Source organism: Salmo salar, chromosome ssa19, assembly GCF_905237065.1.
Source record: "Salmo salar chromosome ssa19, Ssal_v3.1, whole genome shotgun sequence".
In the NCBI taxonomy this organism is placed as follows: domain Eukaryota; kingdom Metazoa; phylum Chordata; class Actinopteri; order Salmoniformes; family Salmonidae; genus Salmo; species Salmo salar.
The window spans coordinates 84,679,751-84,697,368 of NC_059460.1; the positions used below are offsets into that span (position 1 = coordinate 84,679,751).

Here is a 17,618-nt window from a genome sequence, read left to right on the forward strand (position 1 = left end):
TATATATATATGTGTGTGTGTGAAGCTTAGGCTTAGAGAGAGCGTGAGAGAGAGCGTGAGAGAGAGCGTGAGAGAGAGAGAGAGAGAGAGACAGATATGCCCGCGGCAATACTCCGACACCGAAAGGAATTTATTTTCAGTACAGAAGGAGGCAAATTCATACAGGAGGTGGCTAATTCGTTAGTTTTCAATAAGAATATTTTTGCGTATATATATAAATAAGCATCATATTGTTAGAAATAACTCTGGTAGAGCTGAAACATTCTTCCTCAAGTCCAACTGTCAGAGCTGGCTGGAACGCCAGGGGTGCGCTGCCTTCGTACCATAGGCCTGCAGTAAAATAGATTAATAGCCACAACACACCAAACCTTCACAAAAATGTATTAACTTTTTATTAAGTTAATAATATCAAAAGTAAGTCGAGCCATTGTTTATAGGGAAAATACCAAAAATTATTTTATATCAAGGCAAACACATCGTTACGGTTGGAACTTCATTTGGCCCGAAGAAAATGGTTCAACAGAATGAAACAAAACACTTCTGAACTGGTTTTTAAACCTTGACAGAAGTTTGGAACCAGCTATAATGCAGAAATGACCGAGTGCCCAACAAATGACAGCAATTGGCCTAATGATATTGATTTTACAACAGGTTTACTTATAACCTTTCTTAAACTACATACGGAGCAAACGATTAAAAAGACAAATATCAATAATGATAAAACAAATAATTATAAATACGAGAAGGGGGGGAAGAAAACAAATGCAAAAGCATCCTACCTGAATAGCGGGTTTCACAGTAGCCTGCGTTTTGGCCGAGCCAACATTCTTCTCATCTTGGTCCTCTACAATCTTAACTTTTCTATTCGGACGACATTCCCGTATCAGGACTAGAGACTAAACATTTCCCCTCTGGTGGCACTGTTGCCACTAAGTTTTTCCAGTTTATGGGCTCCAGCCCGTGATTTGGTGTCACGAACATTACCAACATTCTTCTTCTATGCCTTTTCATCTTTTTTAAAGTCATTCACAGCTTTATTAGAAAGCGGAATACGCTGTTGACCCGGAAGACACTGGGCCGCCTTGTGGGACTCCCAGTCACGGCCGGTTGTGATACAGCCTGGATTTGAACCAGGGTGTCTGTAGTGACGCCTCAAGCACTAAGATGCAGTGTCTTAGACCGCTGCACCACTCAGGAGACGTAATAATCCAGTGATTTTTGTCATTACTGTGGAAATTATATTTTAAATGTTTATTTATTTATTTTTTCAACTGAGATACATTTGCCTGCATCTTTATGTGCGCTAATATCATAGGCTAATGTATTTGGTGCTAATTCACCACCTGAGTAAGTGGAAACTCAAAACACATGAACTAGATCAGTAACTCTAAAGATAATACCTACTCATAGTAGTCGTATATTAATCTAACAGTACATTTTAATACTTAAGTTGTCCAAAAAAAATCCCCATCAAATTCAGTCAGTTGAAGCTAGAAATATTTTTGTGCATGTGCTGCGTCTCAATCCAGCGTTTCTGCCTGTCGGGCCTTCCGCCTCTTGGGTGGAAAGTGACCGTGTCTCACTTCTCTTCCTCCAGAGAACGACCGTGTCAAACCTCTCTCCCTCCAGAGAACGACCGTGTCTCACCTCTCTTCCTCCAGAGAACGACCGTGTCTCACCTCTCTCCCTCCAGAGAACGACCGTGTCTCACCTCTCTCCCTCCAGAGAACGACCGTGTCTCACCTCTCTTCCTCTCTCCCTCCAGAGAACGACCGTGTCTCACCTCTCTTCCTCCAGAGAACGACCGTGTCTCACCTCTCTCCCTCCAGAGAACGACCGTGTCTCACCTCTCTCCCTCCAGAGAACGACCGTGTCTCACCTCTCTCCCTCCAGAGAACGACCGTGTCTCACCTCTCTTCCTCTCTCCCTCCAGAGAACGACCGTGTCTCACCTCTCTCCCTCCAGAGAACGACCGTGTCTCACCTCTCTTCCTCTCTCCCTCCAGAGAACGACCGTGTCTCACCTCTCTTCCTCCAGAGAACGACCGTGTCTCACCTCTCTCCCTCCAGAGAACGACCATGTCTCACCTCTCTCCCTCCAGAGAACGACCGTGTCTCACCTCTCTTCCTCCAGAGAACGACCGTGTCTCACCTCTCTCCCTCCAGAGAACGACCGTGTCTCACCTCTCTCCCTCCAGAGAACGACCGTGTCTCACCTCTCTCCCTCCAGAGAACGACCGTGTCTCACCTCTCTTCCTCTCTCCCTCCAGAGAACGACCGTGTCTCACCTCTCTTCCTCTCTCCCTCCAGAGAACGACCGTGTCTCACCTCTCTCCCTCCAGAGAACGACCGTGTCTCACCTCTCTTCCTCTCTCCCTCCAGAGAACGACCGTGTCTCACCTCTCTCCCTCCAGAGAACGACCATGGGTGACACCTGTCCGTCTGTCTGTCTACCTGTCTCACATTTCTCTCTCTCCAGATAAACCAGAGAACTATGACGTTTGGTACCTGTCTGTGATCTTACCTGTCTGTCTACCTGTCTCACATTTCTCTCTCTCTCTCTGTCTCTCTCTCTCTCCAGATAAACCAGAGAACTATGACGTTTGGTACGAGAGTCGCTTCGAGGACTGTGACAAAGAGGCCTGCCTGTCCTTCTCCAAGGAGTCTCTGTGTAACCGCGTCACCGTGGACCACAACTACTACGCCGTGTGTCAGAACCTGCTGTCGCGTTACGCCACGTGGCGAGGGACCACCGGCGGCCTGCTCCACGACCCCCCCGCCCACATAGCCAAAGACGGCCAGCTAGAAGCTCTGTTGGACGAATGCACCAACCCTAAAAAACGCTACGGACGCTTCACGGCCGCCAAGGAGCTGAGAGACTACCTCACCCAGCTAGTGGCCGCCTCCTCCGTCACGGCGAGGTAATGAACAGAGCTGGCGGTTAGCGGTGGCCTGCATCTCGGCCGGGCGGTTGATCGGGGTTAGGTTTGGGTTTGACCCCCCCCCTCCTCCCCCCTGACCTTGTCCCCGGGAACGTTTGAACCTTGACACTCACTTCAAGTCCAGGAGGTCTCCGCCCCCCACTGGTCACACGACGGCAGAAGCTTTGATCGGTCCTCTCCTCTCCTGGTGGAAACCAACCAGGACAGCTTCAGAGGAGATGTTTAAACTGAACTGACTGTGGTAGCTGGTCAGAATGAAGTGGTTTTGAGCTGAAGGACCAGGAGAAAGAGGATCAGCGACTAAGGGGAGCTTTAACCCGTGGTTAGGTTAACATGGACTGTACATGACTTCTCTCCTCCGCCAAGCCCAGACCCTCTCTGTTTATCCATCAGGACTCTTGTGTTTGCTAACATTTTATCTTAACCATTTTTTTTTGTTTTGGGGGGGGGTTGATTGAATCAGAACAGGAGCATGATTACATTTCTGCTGGGGTGTGTATGGTCTGGCAGGAGGAGGACGGTCACTAGCTCAACTCTGCTAGTTTTCCCACATAGAGACCTGAGCACCGCAGGGTTAACAGAGGAAGGAAAAAGCCCTTGGCTATAAAAAAAAAAGCCCTTTTACTTCCTGCTACTCTAATCGATCACTTGATTTCCAGTTCCCCTGAAGTCGGGCAATCAACGTTTTTATATAGGGAGGGAGGAATAGAAAAGTAACAGGATAGTGATGCCAATGAGGACTGTGGTGAGGACTATGGTGAGGACTGTGGTGGTGTCTGATATTAGATGTTGTGTGTGTGTGTGTGTGTGTATATATATATATATATATATATATATATATACATACATACATACCAAAGAGGCTATATGAAACACTGAACTACCCCCCAGTACCATGACACAGTGCTGTTCTGATCCTGTATGACTGCCCACAGGAACCTTCCATCTGTCTAGCAACACAATCTGCATAGGAACGATTTGTATGAATCCAACTTAAGCCCAGGGTTAACCAAGCTCCCTTCTCTGTGTTAAATCACAACTAAGCCCAGGGCCAGGGTTAACCAAGCTCCCTACTCTGTGTTAAATCACAGCTAAGCCCAGGGTTAACCAAGCTCCCTTCTCTGTGTTAAATCACAGCTAAGCCCAGGGTCAGGGTTAACCAAGCTCCCTACTCTGTGTTAAATCACAGCTAAGCCCAGGGTCAGGGTTAACCCAGCTCTCTTCTCTGTGTTAAATCACAGCTAAGCCCAGGGCCAGGGTTAACCAAGCTCCCTACTCTGTGTTAAATCACAGCTAAGCCCAGGGTCAGGGTTAACCCAGCTCCCTTCTCTGTGTTAAATCACAGCTAAGCCCAGGGTTAACCAAGCTCCCTACTCTGTGTTAAATCACAGCTAAGCCCAGGGTTAACCAAGCTCCCTACTCTGTGTTAAATCACAGCTAAGCCCAGGGTTAACCAAGCTCCCTACTCTGTGTTAAATCACAGCTAAGCCCAGGGTTAACCAGGCTCCCTACTCTGTGTTAAATCAGTGATTAACTTCAAGAGATAAATAAAGGAAGGATGGATGCATTTTCAAAGTATTCAAACAGACCCTAAGATTTGGGCCACAGTATGAATGTCGCATTGCCGTTGCAGATGGACTGCAGTACCTACAGAGGCTGTAATTGATAAATGACTCCATGTCTGACTGTTTGAAAAGGGAAATGCTGATCCTGTCTTGTTCTGTGCGTTTTATCTACTTCCTCAACAACCCAGATTTGGCTCCTCACATGTTGTAATTTCACAGCTCTGAGTTTTGGGTTCAGTATTAAACGTTGCCTCCTCACCGCTCAGCGTCACTTTGAGCCATCAAGCTTTAAATGGGCTGTATTTTTCATCTCCAACAAATTAGTACATTTGGGTTGATTTTGCACTTGGTGGACCAATAAATTAAAGCCCAAGTAATCATCATGTACTGTATGTTAATTTGAATAGTGAGAAGTTTTTGTTGTAGCTCAGCGTCCTTTCATCTCAGAGCTAGAGAACAGAAAAACAACGTCCTTTCGTCTCAGAGCTAGAGAACAGAAAAACAACGTCCTTTCGTCTCAGAGCTAGAGAACAGAAAAACAACGTCCTTTCGTCTCAGAGCTAGAGGACAGAAAAACAACGTCCTTTCGTCTCAGAGCTAGAGGACAGAAAAACAACGTCCTTTCGTCTCAGAGCTAGAGGACAGAAAAACAACGTCCTTTCGTCTCAGAGCTAGAGGACAGAAAAACAACGTCCTTTCGTCTCAGAGCTAGAGAACAGAAAAACAACGTCCTTTCGTCTCAGAGCTAGAGGACAGAAAAACAACGTCCTTTCGTCTCAGAGCTAGAGAACAGAAAAACAACGTCCTTTCGTCTCAGAGCTAGAGAACAGAAAAACAACGTCCTTTCGTCTCAGAGCTAGAGGACAGAAAAACAACGTCCTTTCGTCTCAGAGCTAGAGAACAGAAAAACAACGTCCTTTCGTCTCAGAGCTAGAGGACAGAAAAACAACGTCCTTTCGTCTCAGAGCTAGAGGACAGAAAAACAACGTCCTTTCGTCTCAGAGCTAGAGAACAGAAAATCAATGTCCAACAGTCAGTGCTGTACACTACATTCTATATAGACAGTGTCCCCCCCAAAGGGTACCCTATTCCCTATATAGTGCACTACTTTTGACCAAAGCCCTCTGGCTCTAAATCGGGAATAGGGTGCCATTTGAGAGGTCTATAAACACAATCAGATTAGTAATTTACAGTCAATACAATCCACCATACAGTACATGTACTGTTTCTTATGTAGTGCACTACTATAGTAGCCTAGCTAAACCAGCCTGGTTCTATATAGGGAATCAGGCTGGTTTAGCTAGGCTACTATAGTAGCGCTCTATATAGGGAATCAGGCTGGTTTAGCTAGGCTACTATAGTAGCGCTCTATATAGGGAATCAGGCTGGTTTAGCTAGGCTACTATAGTAGCGCTCTATATAGGGAACCAGGCTGGTTTAGCTAGGCTACTATAGTAGCGCTCTATATAGGGAATCAGGCTGGTTTAGCTAGGCTACTATAGTAGCGCTCTATATAGGGAATCAGGCTGGTTTAGCTAGGCTACTATAGTAGCGCTCTATATAGGGAATCAGGCTGGTTTAGCTAGGCTACTATAGTAGCGCTCTATATAGGGAATCAGGCTGGTTTAGCTAGGCTACTATAGTAGCGCTCTATATAGGGAATCAGGCTGGTTTAGCTAGGCTACTATAGTAGCGCTCTATATAGGGAATCAGGCTGGTTTAGCTAGGCTACTATAGTAGCGCTCTATATAGGGAATAGGGTGCCATTTGCGACGCACCTTGTTTTATAGCTTGTTTTGGAATGTTTCCTGTTTCCCTGGCCTGGAGGACTGTGATTGGTTCGTTCTGCTGTTTGAGGAGGGATTTGTATGTGCGTAAATAACTGTTCGCTTTTGTACTGTAATTTTTCATTTGAGTATTATATCAGCAGTGTCTGATTTTACTGTGCCTTTCATTCGAAAGTTGTATTTACAACTTTTTAGTGGGTTTAAATATTAATACATATATATATATATATATATATATATACATATACTTACCTGGTGTGTTGTTGACTTTTCTGTCAATCGCTGACTCTCTGTCATTACCTTCACTCAGGTTGTCACTACAGGTGTTTTCAGGTGTTTTTGACTGCAGGTTATGATTGGCCTAAATTACTTTTCAAAACTCATTTATTTATTTCCATCACTCACTCTTATGCCCGACTGTGAGCGCATCCCGACAGGCGCTTTTCTGCGCCTCCATTGTATTTTGACTCTGTTTTGTGTGTATCTGTAAGTGTGTGCTAGTTGTGTGTGGCTCAACTTTGTTAACACTCACCTGACCCTATCCCGCTGTGACCCGCTCCCGACCCTAACCCGCTGTGGCCCGCACCCGCCCGCAATTGCTAATAACCCATCCACAGCCGCCAGACTATATGTGATGAAGTGAAATGTGTGGCCCGCACCAGACCCTAACCCGCTGTGTCCCGCTCCAGACCCTAACCCGCTGTGTCCCGCACCAGACCCTAACCCGCTGTGTCCCGCTCCAGACCCTAACCCGCTGTGGCCCGCACCAGACCCTAACCCGCTGTGGCCCGCACCAGCTCTTAACCCGCTGTGTCCCGACCCTAACCCGCTGTGGCCCGCACCAGACCCTAACCCGCTGTGGCCCACACCAGACCCTAACCCGCTGTGTCCCGCACCAGACCCTAACCCGCTGTGTCCCGCACCAGACCCTAACCCGCTGTGTCCCGCTCCAGACCCTAACCCGCTGTGTCCCGCACCAGACCCTAACCCGCTGTGTCCCGCACCAGACCCTAACCCGCTGTGTCCCACACCCGCTCTTAACCCGCTGTGTCCCGAACCTAACCCGCTGTGTCCCACACCAGACCCTAACCCGCTGTGACCCGCACCAGACCCTAACCCGCTGTGGCCCGTACCAGACCCTAACCCGCTGTGGCCCGCACCAGACCCTAACCCGCTGTGGCCCGCACCAGACCCTAACCCGCTGTGGCCCGCACCAGACCCTAACCCGCTGTGTCCCGCACCAGACCCTAACCCGCTGTGACCCGCACCCGACCCTAACCCGCTGTGGCCCGCACCAGACCCTAACCCGCTGTGGCCCGCACCAGACCCTAACCCGCTGTGGCCCGCAACCGACCCTAACCCGCTGTGGCCCGCAACCGACCCTAACCCGCTGTGGCCCGCACCCGACCCTAACCCGCTGTGGCCCGCTCCCGACCCTAACCCGCTGTGGCCCGCACCTGACCCTAACACGCTGTGGCCCGCACCAGACCATAACCCGCTGTGTCCCGCACCAGACCCTAACCCGCTGTGTCCCGCACCAGACCCTAACCCGCTGTGTCCCACACCCGCTCTTAACCCACTGTGTCCCGAACCTAACCCGCTGTGTCCCACACCAGACCCTAACCCGCTGTGACCCGCACCAGACCCTAACCCGCTGTGGCCCGTACCAGACCCTAACCCGCTGTGGCCCGCACCAGACCCTAACCCGCTGTGGCCCGCACCAGACCCTAACCCGCTGTGGCCCGCACCAGACCCTAACCCGCTGTGGCCCGCACCCGACCCTAACCCGCTGTGGCCCGCACCAGACCCTAACCCGCTGTGGCCCGCACCAGACCCTAACCCGCTGTGGCCCGCTCCCGACCCTAACCCGCTGTGGCCCGCACCCGACCCTAACCCGCTGTGACCCGCACCCGACCCTAACCCGCTGTGGCCCGCTCCCGACCCTAACCCGCTGTGGCCCGCACCTGACCCTAACCCGCTGTGGCCCGCACCTGACCATAACCCGCTAATAGAGAAAATGTTTCTGCTTATAATTTGACATTTTGTTTGGCTATTTGTCAACTTGTCTAAAATCAGATACGTGCAGTTTCTCTTCTGTCATTATATGTTGCCCTCGAAGAATAAATAAACCTTTGCTCACCTGAATAATGTCATAAATCTATAGAATGAATGCGTACATTTAGTTGACGTCTGTAAAGTTCTCTGTCATCTCTTCTTCTTTCACAGAGCAAAGGCATTTAGGGACCGAGGTGAAAATGCAATAACTTTCCAAATGAAATCAGTTTGACCGGTTGTAAGGAAATAGAAAGCTGTGAAAACAACCCAACATGTTTCTGATAGATTTCAGGTCAGCTTGGATGCATATTTTATGTGGTTGAAATACTATCAGCTGTTACGATTCTGATAAAGATAGGGACCGTCTGTAAAGGTGCTGTCTTTATCAGCATCATAACAGCCGATAGTATTTCAACCACAGTTAGGGACCGTCTGTAGAGGTGCTATTTTCTTTTAACTAAACATTTGCATTCTCTCAAGATGCTGAAAGAAATAAATCTTATTTCTCCACTCCTGTTCCCGAGTTATAATGTTGCCTACATTTGGTGTATCCCTTTACTGCAAGAAATGCTTCATTCTGCAGGAGTTAATATTAAGGCAATGTGAGAGGTTATAGACCTACAGTCAGTGTCCAGTCAGTTTCCATATAAGCCATCTGAACAATAGGCTACAGTTCCCTTGATGTGCCATAGGCATATTTGTTTATTTAGTAAAATAAAGGTTAAATAAAAAAAAGTACAAAATGAAGTCCACGTCTTGTGACTGTCTAATTTGTATAGCTCCTTGTAATCATCACACATAACATAGCCAGCACTGCTGTAGCTGGAAACGGCAGATTTATTTATGGAATATCTACATAGGCGTACAGAGGCCCATTATCAGCAACCATCACTCCTGTGTTCCAATGGCACGTTGTGTTAGCTAATCCAATTTTATAATTTTAAAAGGCTAATTGATCATTAGAAAACCCTTTTGCAATTATGTTAGCACAGCTGACAACTGTTGTTCTGATTAAAGAAGCAGTAAAACTGGAGCATCAGCATTTATGGGTTCGATTACAGGCTCAAAATGGCAAGAAACAAAGGACTCTCTTCTGAAACTCGTCAGTCTATTCTTGTTCTGAGAAATGAAGGCTATTCCATGCGATAACTTGCCAAGAAACTGAAGATCTCGTACAACGCTGTGTACTACTCCCTTCACAGAACAGAGCAAACTGGCTCTAACCAGAACAGAAAGAGTAGTGGGAGGCCCCGGTGCACAACTGAGCAAGAGGACAAGTACATTAAAGTGTCTAGTTTGAGAAACAGACACCTCACAAGTCCTCAACTAGCAGCTTCGTTAAATAGAACCTGCAAAACACCAGTCTCAACGTCAACAGTGAAGAGGCGACTCCGGGATGCTGGCCTTCGAGGCAGAGTTGCAAAGAAAGAGCCATATCTCAGACTGGCCAATAAAAAATAAAAGATTAAGATGGGCAAAAGAACACAGGAACTTCCAGGATTTAATGTCAGTCGTTAGTTCCACCCCAGGCTTTAACTACTGACATCAAAGCCTGGGGTAGAACTAACTACTGACATCACAGCCTGGGGTGGAACTAACTACTGACATCACAGCCTGGGATGGAACTAACTACTGACATCACAGCCTGGGGTAGAACTAACTACTGACATCACAGCCTGGGGTAGAACTAACTACTGACATCACAGCCTGGGGTAGAACTAACTACTGACATCACAGCCTGGGGTGGAACTAACTACTGACATCACAGCCTGGGGTAGAACTAACTACTGACATCACAGCCTGGGGTAGAACTAACTACTGACATCACAGCCTGGGGTAGAACTAACTACTGACATCACAGCCTGGGGTAGAACTAACTACTGACATCACAGCCTGGGGTGGAACTAACTACTGACATCACAGCCTGGGGTGGAACTAACTACTGACATCACAGCCTGGGGTGGAACTAACTACTGACATCACAGCCTGGGGTGGAACTAACTACTGACATCACAGCCTGGGGTAGAACTAACTACTGACATCACAGCCTGGGGTAGAACTAACTACTGACATCACAGCCTGGGGTGGAACTAACTACTGACATCACAGCCTGGGGTGGAACTAACTACTGACATCACAGCCTGGGGTAGAACTAACTACTGACATCACAGCCTGGGGTAGAACTAACTACTGACATCACAGCCTGGGGTGGAACTAACTACTGACATCACAGCCTGGGGTGGAACTAACTACTGACATCACAGCCTGGGGTAGAACTAACTACTGACATCACAGCCTGGGGTGGAACTAACTACTGACATCACAGCCTGGGGTGGAACTAACTACTGACATCACAGCCTGGGGTGGAACTAACTACTGACATCACAGCCTGGGGTAGAACTAACTACTGACATCACAGCCTGGGGTAGAACTAACTACTGACATCACAGCCTGAGGTGGAACTAACTACTGACATCACAGCCTGGGGTAGAACTAACTACTGCTCCAGCCAGCAGCTAAATGACAAGCTTCATGACTGCACGTATCTACAGTACTGCACGTATCTACAGTACTACACGTATCTACAGTACTGCACGTATCTACAGTACTGCACGTATCTACAGTACTACACGTATCTACAGTACTACACGTATCTACAGTACTGCACATATCTACAGTACTACACGCATCTGTCACTATGTACAGTACTACACATATCTACAGTACTACACGTATCTACAGTACTACACGTATCTACAGTACTACACATATCTGTCGCTATGTACAATACTACACGTATCTGTTGCTATGTACAGTACTACACATATCTACACTACTACACGTATCTGTTGCTATGTACAGTACTACACATATCTACAGTACTACACATCTATAGTACTACACGTATCTGTCGCTATGTACAGTACTACACGTATCTGTTGCTATGTACACTACTACACATCTACAGTACTACACATCTATAGTACTACACGTATCTGTCGCTATGTACACTACTACACATATCTACACTACTACAAGTATCTGTCGCTACGTACACTACTACACATATCTACACTACTACACGTATCTGTCGCTACGTGCAGTACTACACATATCTGTCGCTATGTACACTACTACACGTATCTGTCGCTACGTGCAGTACTACACATATCTACACTACTACACGTATCTGTCGCTACGTGCAGTACTACACATATCTATAGTACTACACGTATCTGTCGCTACGTGCAGTACTACACATATCTATAGTACTACACGTATCTGTCGCTATGTACACTACTACACATATCTGTCGCTATGTACACTACTACGCGTATCTGTCGCTATGTACAGTACTACACATATCTACAGTACTACACGTATCTGTCGCTACGTGCAGTACTACACATATCTACACTACTACAGGTATCTGTCGCTACGTGCAGTACTACACATATCTACACTACTACAAGTATCTGTCGCTACGTGCAGTACTACACATATCTACACTACTACACGTATCTGTCGCTACGTGCAGTACTACACATATCTACAGTACTACAAGTATCTGTCGCTACGTGCAGTACTACATGTATCTGTCGCTACGTACAGTACTACACATATCTACAGTACTACACGTATCTGTCGCTACGTGCAGTACTACACATATCTACACTACTACAGGTATCTGTCGCTACGTGCAGTACTACACATATCTACACTACTACACGTATCTGTCGCTACGTGCAGTACTACAGGTATCTGTCGCTACGTGCAGTACTACAAGTATCTACACTACTACAGGTATCTGTCGCTACGTGCAGTACTACACATATCTACACTACTACAGGTATCTGTCGCTACGTGTAGTACTATACATATCTACACTACTACACGTATCTGTCGCTACGTGCAGTACTACAGGTATCTGTCGCTACGTGCAGTACTACAAGTATCTGAGGTGATGAAGGAGCCTTGTGTTTTTGTTGACTACCTGGGGAACTCTACTTGGGTTGCCAAACCAAACAGAAGTTAACGCAGCCAAACATTAAACGGACCTAATTTGGTCCAACAGAAACTAGTTTTCATTGCAAAAAAAAACATTTTGCTACGGTGTGCGACAAATGAATACACCCCTTGGGGTTGGTGCCAGCTGGGTTAACTGCCATTACCGTTTATTTTGTGTTCTGTGGGCGTCCTCTCTGTTCCCATTAGTTTAAATAAACATGTGACCAGTTCAGCCCATTCCTCTGGGTTTGTATTGGTGGGGAATAATGTAGAAAAGGGAGCTTGGCAGGTTTACGTCCTAGTCTGAGAGAAACATCTGGAAATATTATTTCATTGTTTTGTTTTTTTTTTAACATTTTGAATGGACTAAAGTGGCTGATGGCTACACGTAGAAAACAACCTGCTCGCAAACTTCTCCGTTTTATAAAATGGAAAACATCCAGACAAATCACTGAATTTCAAAGCTGATATTTTAGAAATACATATCTACACTGGTTGTGAAAATACTTTACTTTCACAATTACCAAGGTAAAAATCCAGATGTATTTATTTTTGTGTTTTTGAATAGTTGTGTTCAGTATTGGATAATGAGAGGCTTATGTTGCATTCTGCAAGCCCAGCAGCGTCAACACGTGTGTCCGATATTTAATGCAGCTGTCAGAGAAAGAGGAATCGCTGGCGGTTCAAAACAGATAGAGCTTTATGATTTGTGCTTTCTGTCAAGTCATCTGACTGGCTATCAGCAGCAGACTATTTTAAATCCTCACAGACTGCAGTTTATCAGCCGAGGTGTGAGGGAGGGAGGGAGGGGAGGGAGAGGAGAGAGGAGGAGAGGAGGAGAGGGGGAGAGGGGAGAGGGGAGAGGAGGAGAGGGGAGAGGAGGGAGAGGAGGGGAGGGGAGAGGAGAGGAGAGGAGGGAGAGAGGAGGGAGAGAGGAGGAGAGGGGAGAGGAGGAGAGAGGAGAGGAGAGGAGAGGAGAGGAGAGGAGAGGAGGGGAGGGGGCGCATTGTTAAGGGTTCTGCAACCCTATTATCTAAATCTCTACATGACTTTAACCTCGCCTGTCATATACCCGGGCCTGGCAAGGAGCAGATATCGTATTTAGGCCAACTGAGAGTGGGAGAGGGAGAGAGAATAGAGCGTGAGGATAGAGAGAGAGAGAGCGAGGGGGGATAGAGAAAGAGAAAGAGCGAGGGGGGATAGAGAGAGAGAGAGAGGGAGAGAGAGAGAGCGAGGGGGGATAGATAGAGAGAGAGAGAGAGAGAGAAACAAGGGGGATAGAGAGAGAGCGAGGGGGGATAGATAGAGAGAGAGAGAGCGAGTGGGGATAGAGAGAGAGCGAGGGGGGATAGATAGAGAGAGAGAGAGGCAGAGAGAGAGAGGGAGAGAGAGCCTTCCTGTGTTCGATTACAGCAGCAGAAGTGGTGAATAATGAGGGGGGGAAACCAATAGACCAGCATCCTGGTAGAGCCTGTTACTCTTTCTGCTAGTTTGATGTCTATTTCAAGCTTCACCAGCCACAGCAGAGAGAGAGAGAGAGCGAGAGAGAGAGAGAGAGAGAGACATCTTTAGATATGGATGAACCTATATTTTCATACAGAAAATAAATGTGGCCAGTGGTGTTGTGTTGCGCCCAAGACAGGACATAAATAACAGTGTGTGGAGAGGTAGGGAGCCACATGGCCTCTGAGAGCACATGGCCCTGTTCTGGGGCCTCTCCGGTGTTTAACTGGAAGGAGGGAGAGAGAGAGAGAGAAAGATTTTGTATATCTCAAATGACACCCTATTCCCTACTTAGTACACTACTTCTGACCAGTACCCGTAGGGCTCTAGTCAAAAGTAGTGCACTATACAGGGCCCTAATAGTACACTGTATAGGGATTAGCGTGCCATTTGGAATGCATCCGGTTCTGAAAGAAGCAAGGTTTGATGGCGTCCTGTCTTCCTTGTTATGATATCATCACTAACGTAACAGATTTGGCTAGCGGAGACAGAGGGCAGTGTTCCTATCATTGATTATACGTGTAATTAAAATGTCTTAGATCAGTGATCACTGTGACGAGGAAAATGACATACTTATTTTTCATGAGTTTGAACAAGGCCTAGAGAGAGAAGAGGAGGGGAAGAGAGAAGTAGGGTGGTGTCAGAGAGAGGAGAGGAGGGTTAAGGGAGAGGTGGCGAGGAGGGGTTGGATGCCTACATTTGACAGAGAACTTTCTGTAGCGGAGAGGGATGGGAAAGGGGGAGATATGGTTGGGGCCGGAGAGAGGAGGGGTTGGAGATAGTTAGGAGGGGTTGTGTTCGGAGAGAGGAGGGGTTGGAGAGAGTTAGGAGGGGTTGGGGTCGGAGAGAGGAGGGGTTGGGGTCGGAGAGGGTTGGGGTCGGAGAGAGGAGGGGGAGAGAGGAGGGGTTGGGGTCGGAGAGAGGAGGGGGGAGAGAGGAGGGGTTGGGGTCAGAGAGAGGAGGGGGGAGAGAGGAGGGGTTGGGGTCAGAGAGAGAGGGGTTGGGATCAGAGAGAGGAGGGGTTGGGGTCAGAGAGAGGAGGGGGAGAGAGGAGGGGTTGGGGTCAGAGAGAGGAGGGGGGAGAGAGGAGGGGTTGGGGTCAGAGAGAGGAGGGGGAGAGAGGAGGGGTTGGGGTCAGAGAGAGGAGGGGTTGGGGTCAGAGAGAGGAGGGGGAGAGAGGAGGGGTTGGGGTCAGAGAGAGGAGGGGGGAGAGGAGGGGTTGGGGTCAGAGAGAGGAGGGGGGAGAGAGGAGGGGTTGGGGTCAGAGAGAGGAGGGGGGAGAGAGGAGGGGTTGGGGTCAGAGAGAGGAGGGGGGGAGAGGAGGGGTTGGGGTCAGAGAGAGGAGGGGGGAGAGAGGAGGGGTTGGGGCGATGGGGGTCAGGTTTGATGGGGGTGAGGTTCCTTGTGCCTAGGAGAAGTTGGAAAACAGACAGCATCCTGCTGCAGAAAGACAAGGTCAACAGTAGCATAGCAACACACACAAACAGACACACAGACAAGACACCCACAAGCAGTCAACAGTGGCATAACAAAACACACACACAGTCAACCGTAGGGTAGCGCTGCTGCAGGCTAGAACACCTGGTCATCTTCAAAGAGGAGCCCAGGGACACAATGAATGAGGGGCTATACTTCCTGAAGTCTGAGGACACTCTGTCCAATGATGGAGGTGCTATATTTGCCTAAAGCCTGACGCTGCCTGAAGCCTGACGCCGCCTGAAGCCTGACGCCGCCTGACGCCGCCTGACGCCGCCTGACGCCGCCTGACGCCGCCTGACGCCGCCTGACGCCGCCTGAAGCCTGACGCCGCCTGACGCCGCCTGACGCCGCCTGACGCTGCCTGACGCTGCCTGACGCTGCCTGAAGCCTGACGCTGCCTGAAGCCTGATGCTGCCTATTTAAACCTTGAGTTTCAGTTTCCCAATAAAATATTTATTTAAAGAGGAGTAATGACAGCAGAAAAATAAATAATTTTGAGATAGATACTAGATTTTCTCCCGTTGATGTTCATTCCCATGACCCCAATGCGCCGCACTGAATAGCCTCCGTTTTGCAAGCTCCGACCGAACTTTACTATTTTGTGATTCTTTTGTAGTTTATTTATTATGTATTTTCACAATGTATCCGCTATTATTTCTTACAGACAACAAGAACTTTTGAACATCAGACCAGCAGTTACATACTGTACCTCAATTCTGTCTTCAACTTCGACTCATCTGCCCTGGGCTCTTTCTATAATTACGACACAATTTTCGGGCTACCCAAGAAGAAACGGCAGCGTCACAGAGGCAAAAGAGAGGTGATCCTGGCGAGATTAAGGTGAAAGGCAAAACCGGCCACTTCTTCCTTCCATTCTACGTACTGGCCAATGTACACTCACTTAATAATTAGATGGATCGTGGATTTACTACCAATGGTATTCTCGGGAACTGCAATATTCTCCTGCTTTTCTGAAACATGGCTCTTGGACAAGATACCCCCTTCCCCCCCCCCCATGGCTATCCAACTTGATGGATTCTCCATTCACCGTGTGGACAGGACATTTAAGAGGGGGAGTGGTTTGCCTCTTCATCAAAAACTGGTGTGCTGCTGACTCGGTAGCGCGGTAGAAGTGTCGACCCGTTGTTCACCCGTCTCGGTCAAATGCCGACCCTTCAACCTCCTGAGGGAGTTTTCAGATCAAATCAAATCAAATTGTATTTGTCACATTACACATGGTTAGCAGATGTTAATGCGAGTGTAGCGAAATGCTTGTGCTTCTAGTTCCGACCATGCAGTAATATCTATCAGGTAATCTAACAATTTCACAACAATTTATACACACAAGTGTAAAGGAATGAATAAGAATATGTACATAAAAATATATATGGATGAGCGATGGCCGAACGGCATAGGCAAGATGCAGTAGATGGTATAGAGTACAGTATATACATATGAGATGAGTAGTATGTAAACATTATATTAAGTGGCATAATTTAAAGGGACTAGTGATAAATGTATTACATCAATTTTTGATTATTAAAGTGGCTAGAGATGAGTCAGTATGTTGGCAGCAGCCACTCAATGTTAGTGATGGCTGTTTAACAGTCTGATGGCCTTGAGATAGAAGCTGTTTTTCAGTCTCTCGGTTCCAGCTTTGATGCACCTGTACTGACCTCGCCTTCTGGAAGATAGTGGGGTGAACAGGCAGTGGCTCGGGTGGTTGCTGTCCTTGATGATATTTTTGGCCTTCCTGTGACATCAGGTGGTGTAGGTGTCCTGGAGGGCAGGTAGTTTGCCCCCGGTGATGCGTTGTGCAGACCTCACCACCCTCTGGAGAGCCTTCCGGTTATGGGCGGAGCAGCTGTCGTACCAGGCTGTGATACAGCCCGACAGGATGCTCTCGATTGTGCATCTGTAAAAGTTTGAGGGTTTTTGGTGACAAGCCGAATTTCTTCAGCCTCCTGAGGTTGAAGAGGCGCTGTTGCGCCTTCTTCCCCACGCTGTCTGTGTGGGTGGACCGTTTCAGTTTGTCCGTGATGTGTACGCCAAGGAACTTAAAACTTTCCACCTTCTCCACTACTGTCCCGTCGATGTGGATAGGGAGGTGCACCCTCTGCTGTTTCCTGAAGTCCACGATCATCTCCTTTGTTTTGTTGACATTGAGTGTGAGGTTATTTTCCTAACACCACACTCCGAGGGCCCTCACCTCCTCCCTGTAGGCCGTCTCGTCGGTGTTGGTAATCAAGCCTACCACTGTAGTGTCGTCTGCAAACTTGA

At 47.9% G+C, this 17,618-nt stretch overlaps 1 protein-coding gene across 2 annotated transcripts in view; it reads left to right on the forward strand.

The window, feature by feature from the left end:
* LOC106579747 (divergent protein kinase domain 2A) overlaps nt 1-8,438 on the forward strand; it is an 81,948-nt gene extending 73,510 nt beyond the window's left edge. For both annotated transcript variants that reach the window (XM_045702851.1, XM_045702852.1), the window contains exon 4: nt 2,581-8,438. In XM_045702851.1, coding sequence (XP_045558807.1) covers nt 2,581-2,924 — 344 coding nt within the window. In that variant the 3' untranslated portion in view covers nt 2,925-8,438. The remainder of the gene's footprint in view (nt 1-2,580) is intronic.
* Nucleotides 8,439-17,618: the final 9,180 nt, after the last annotated feature.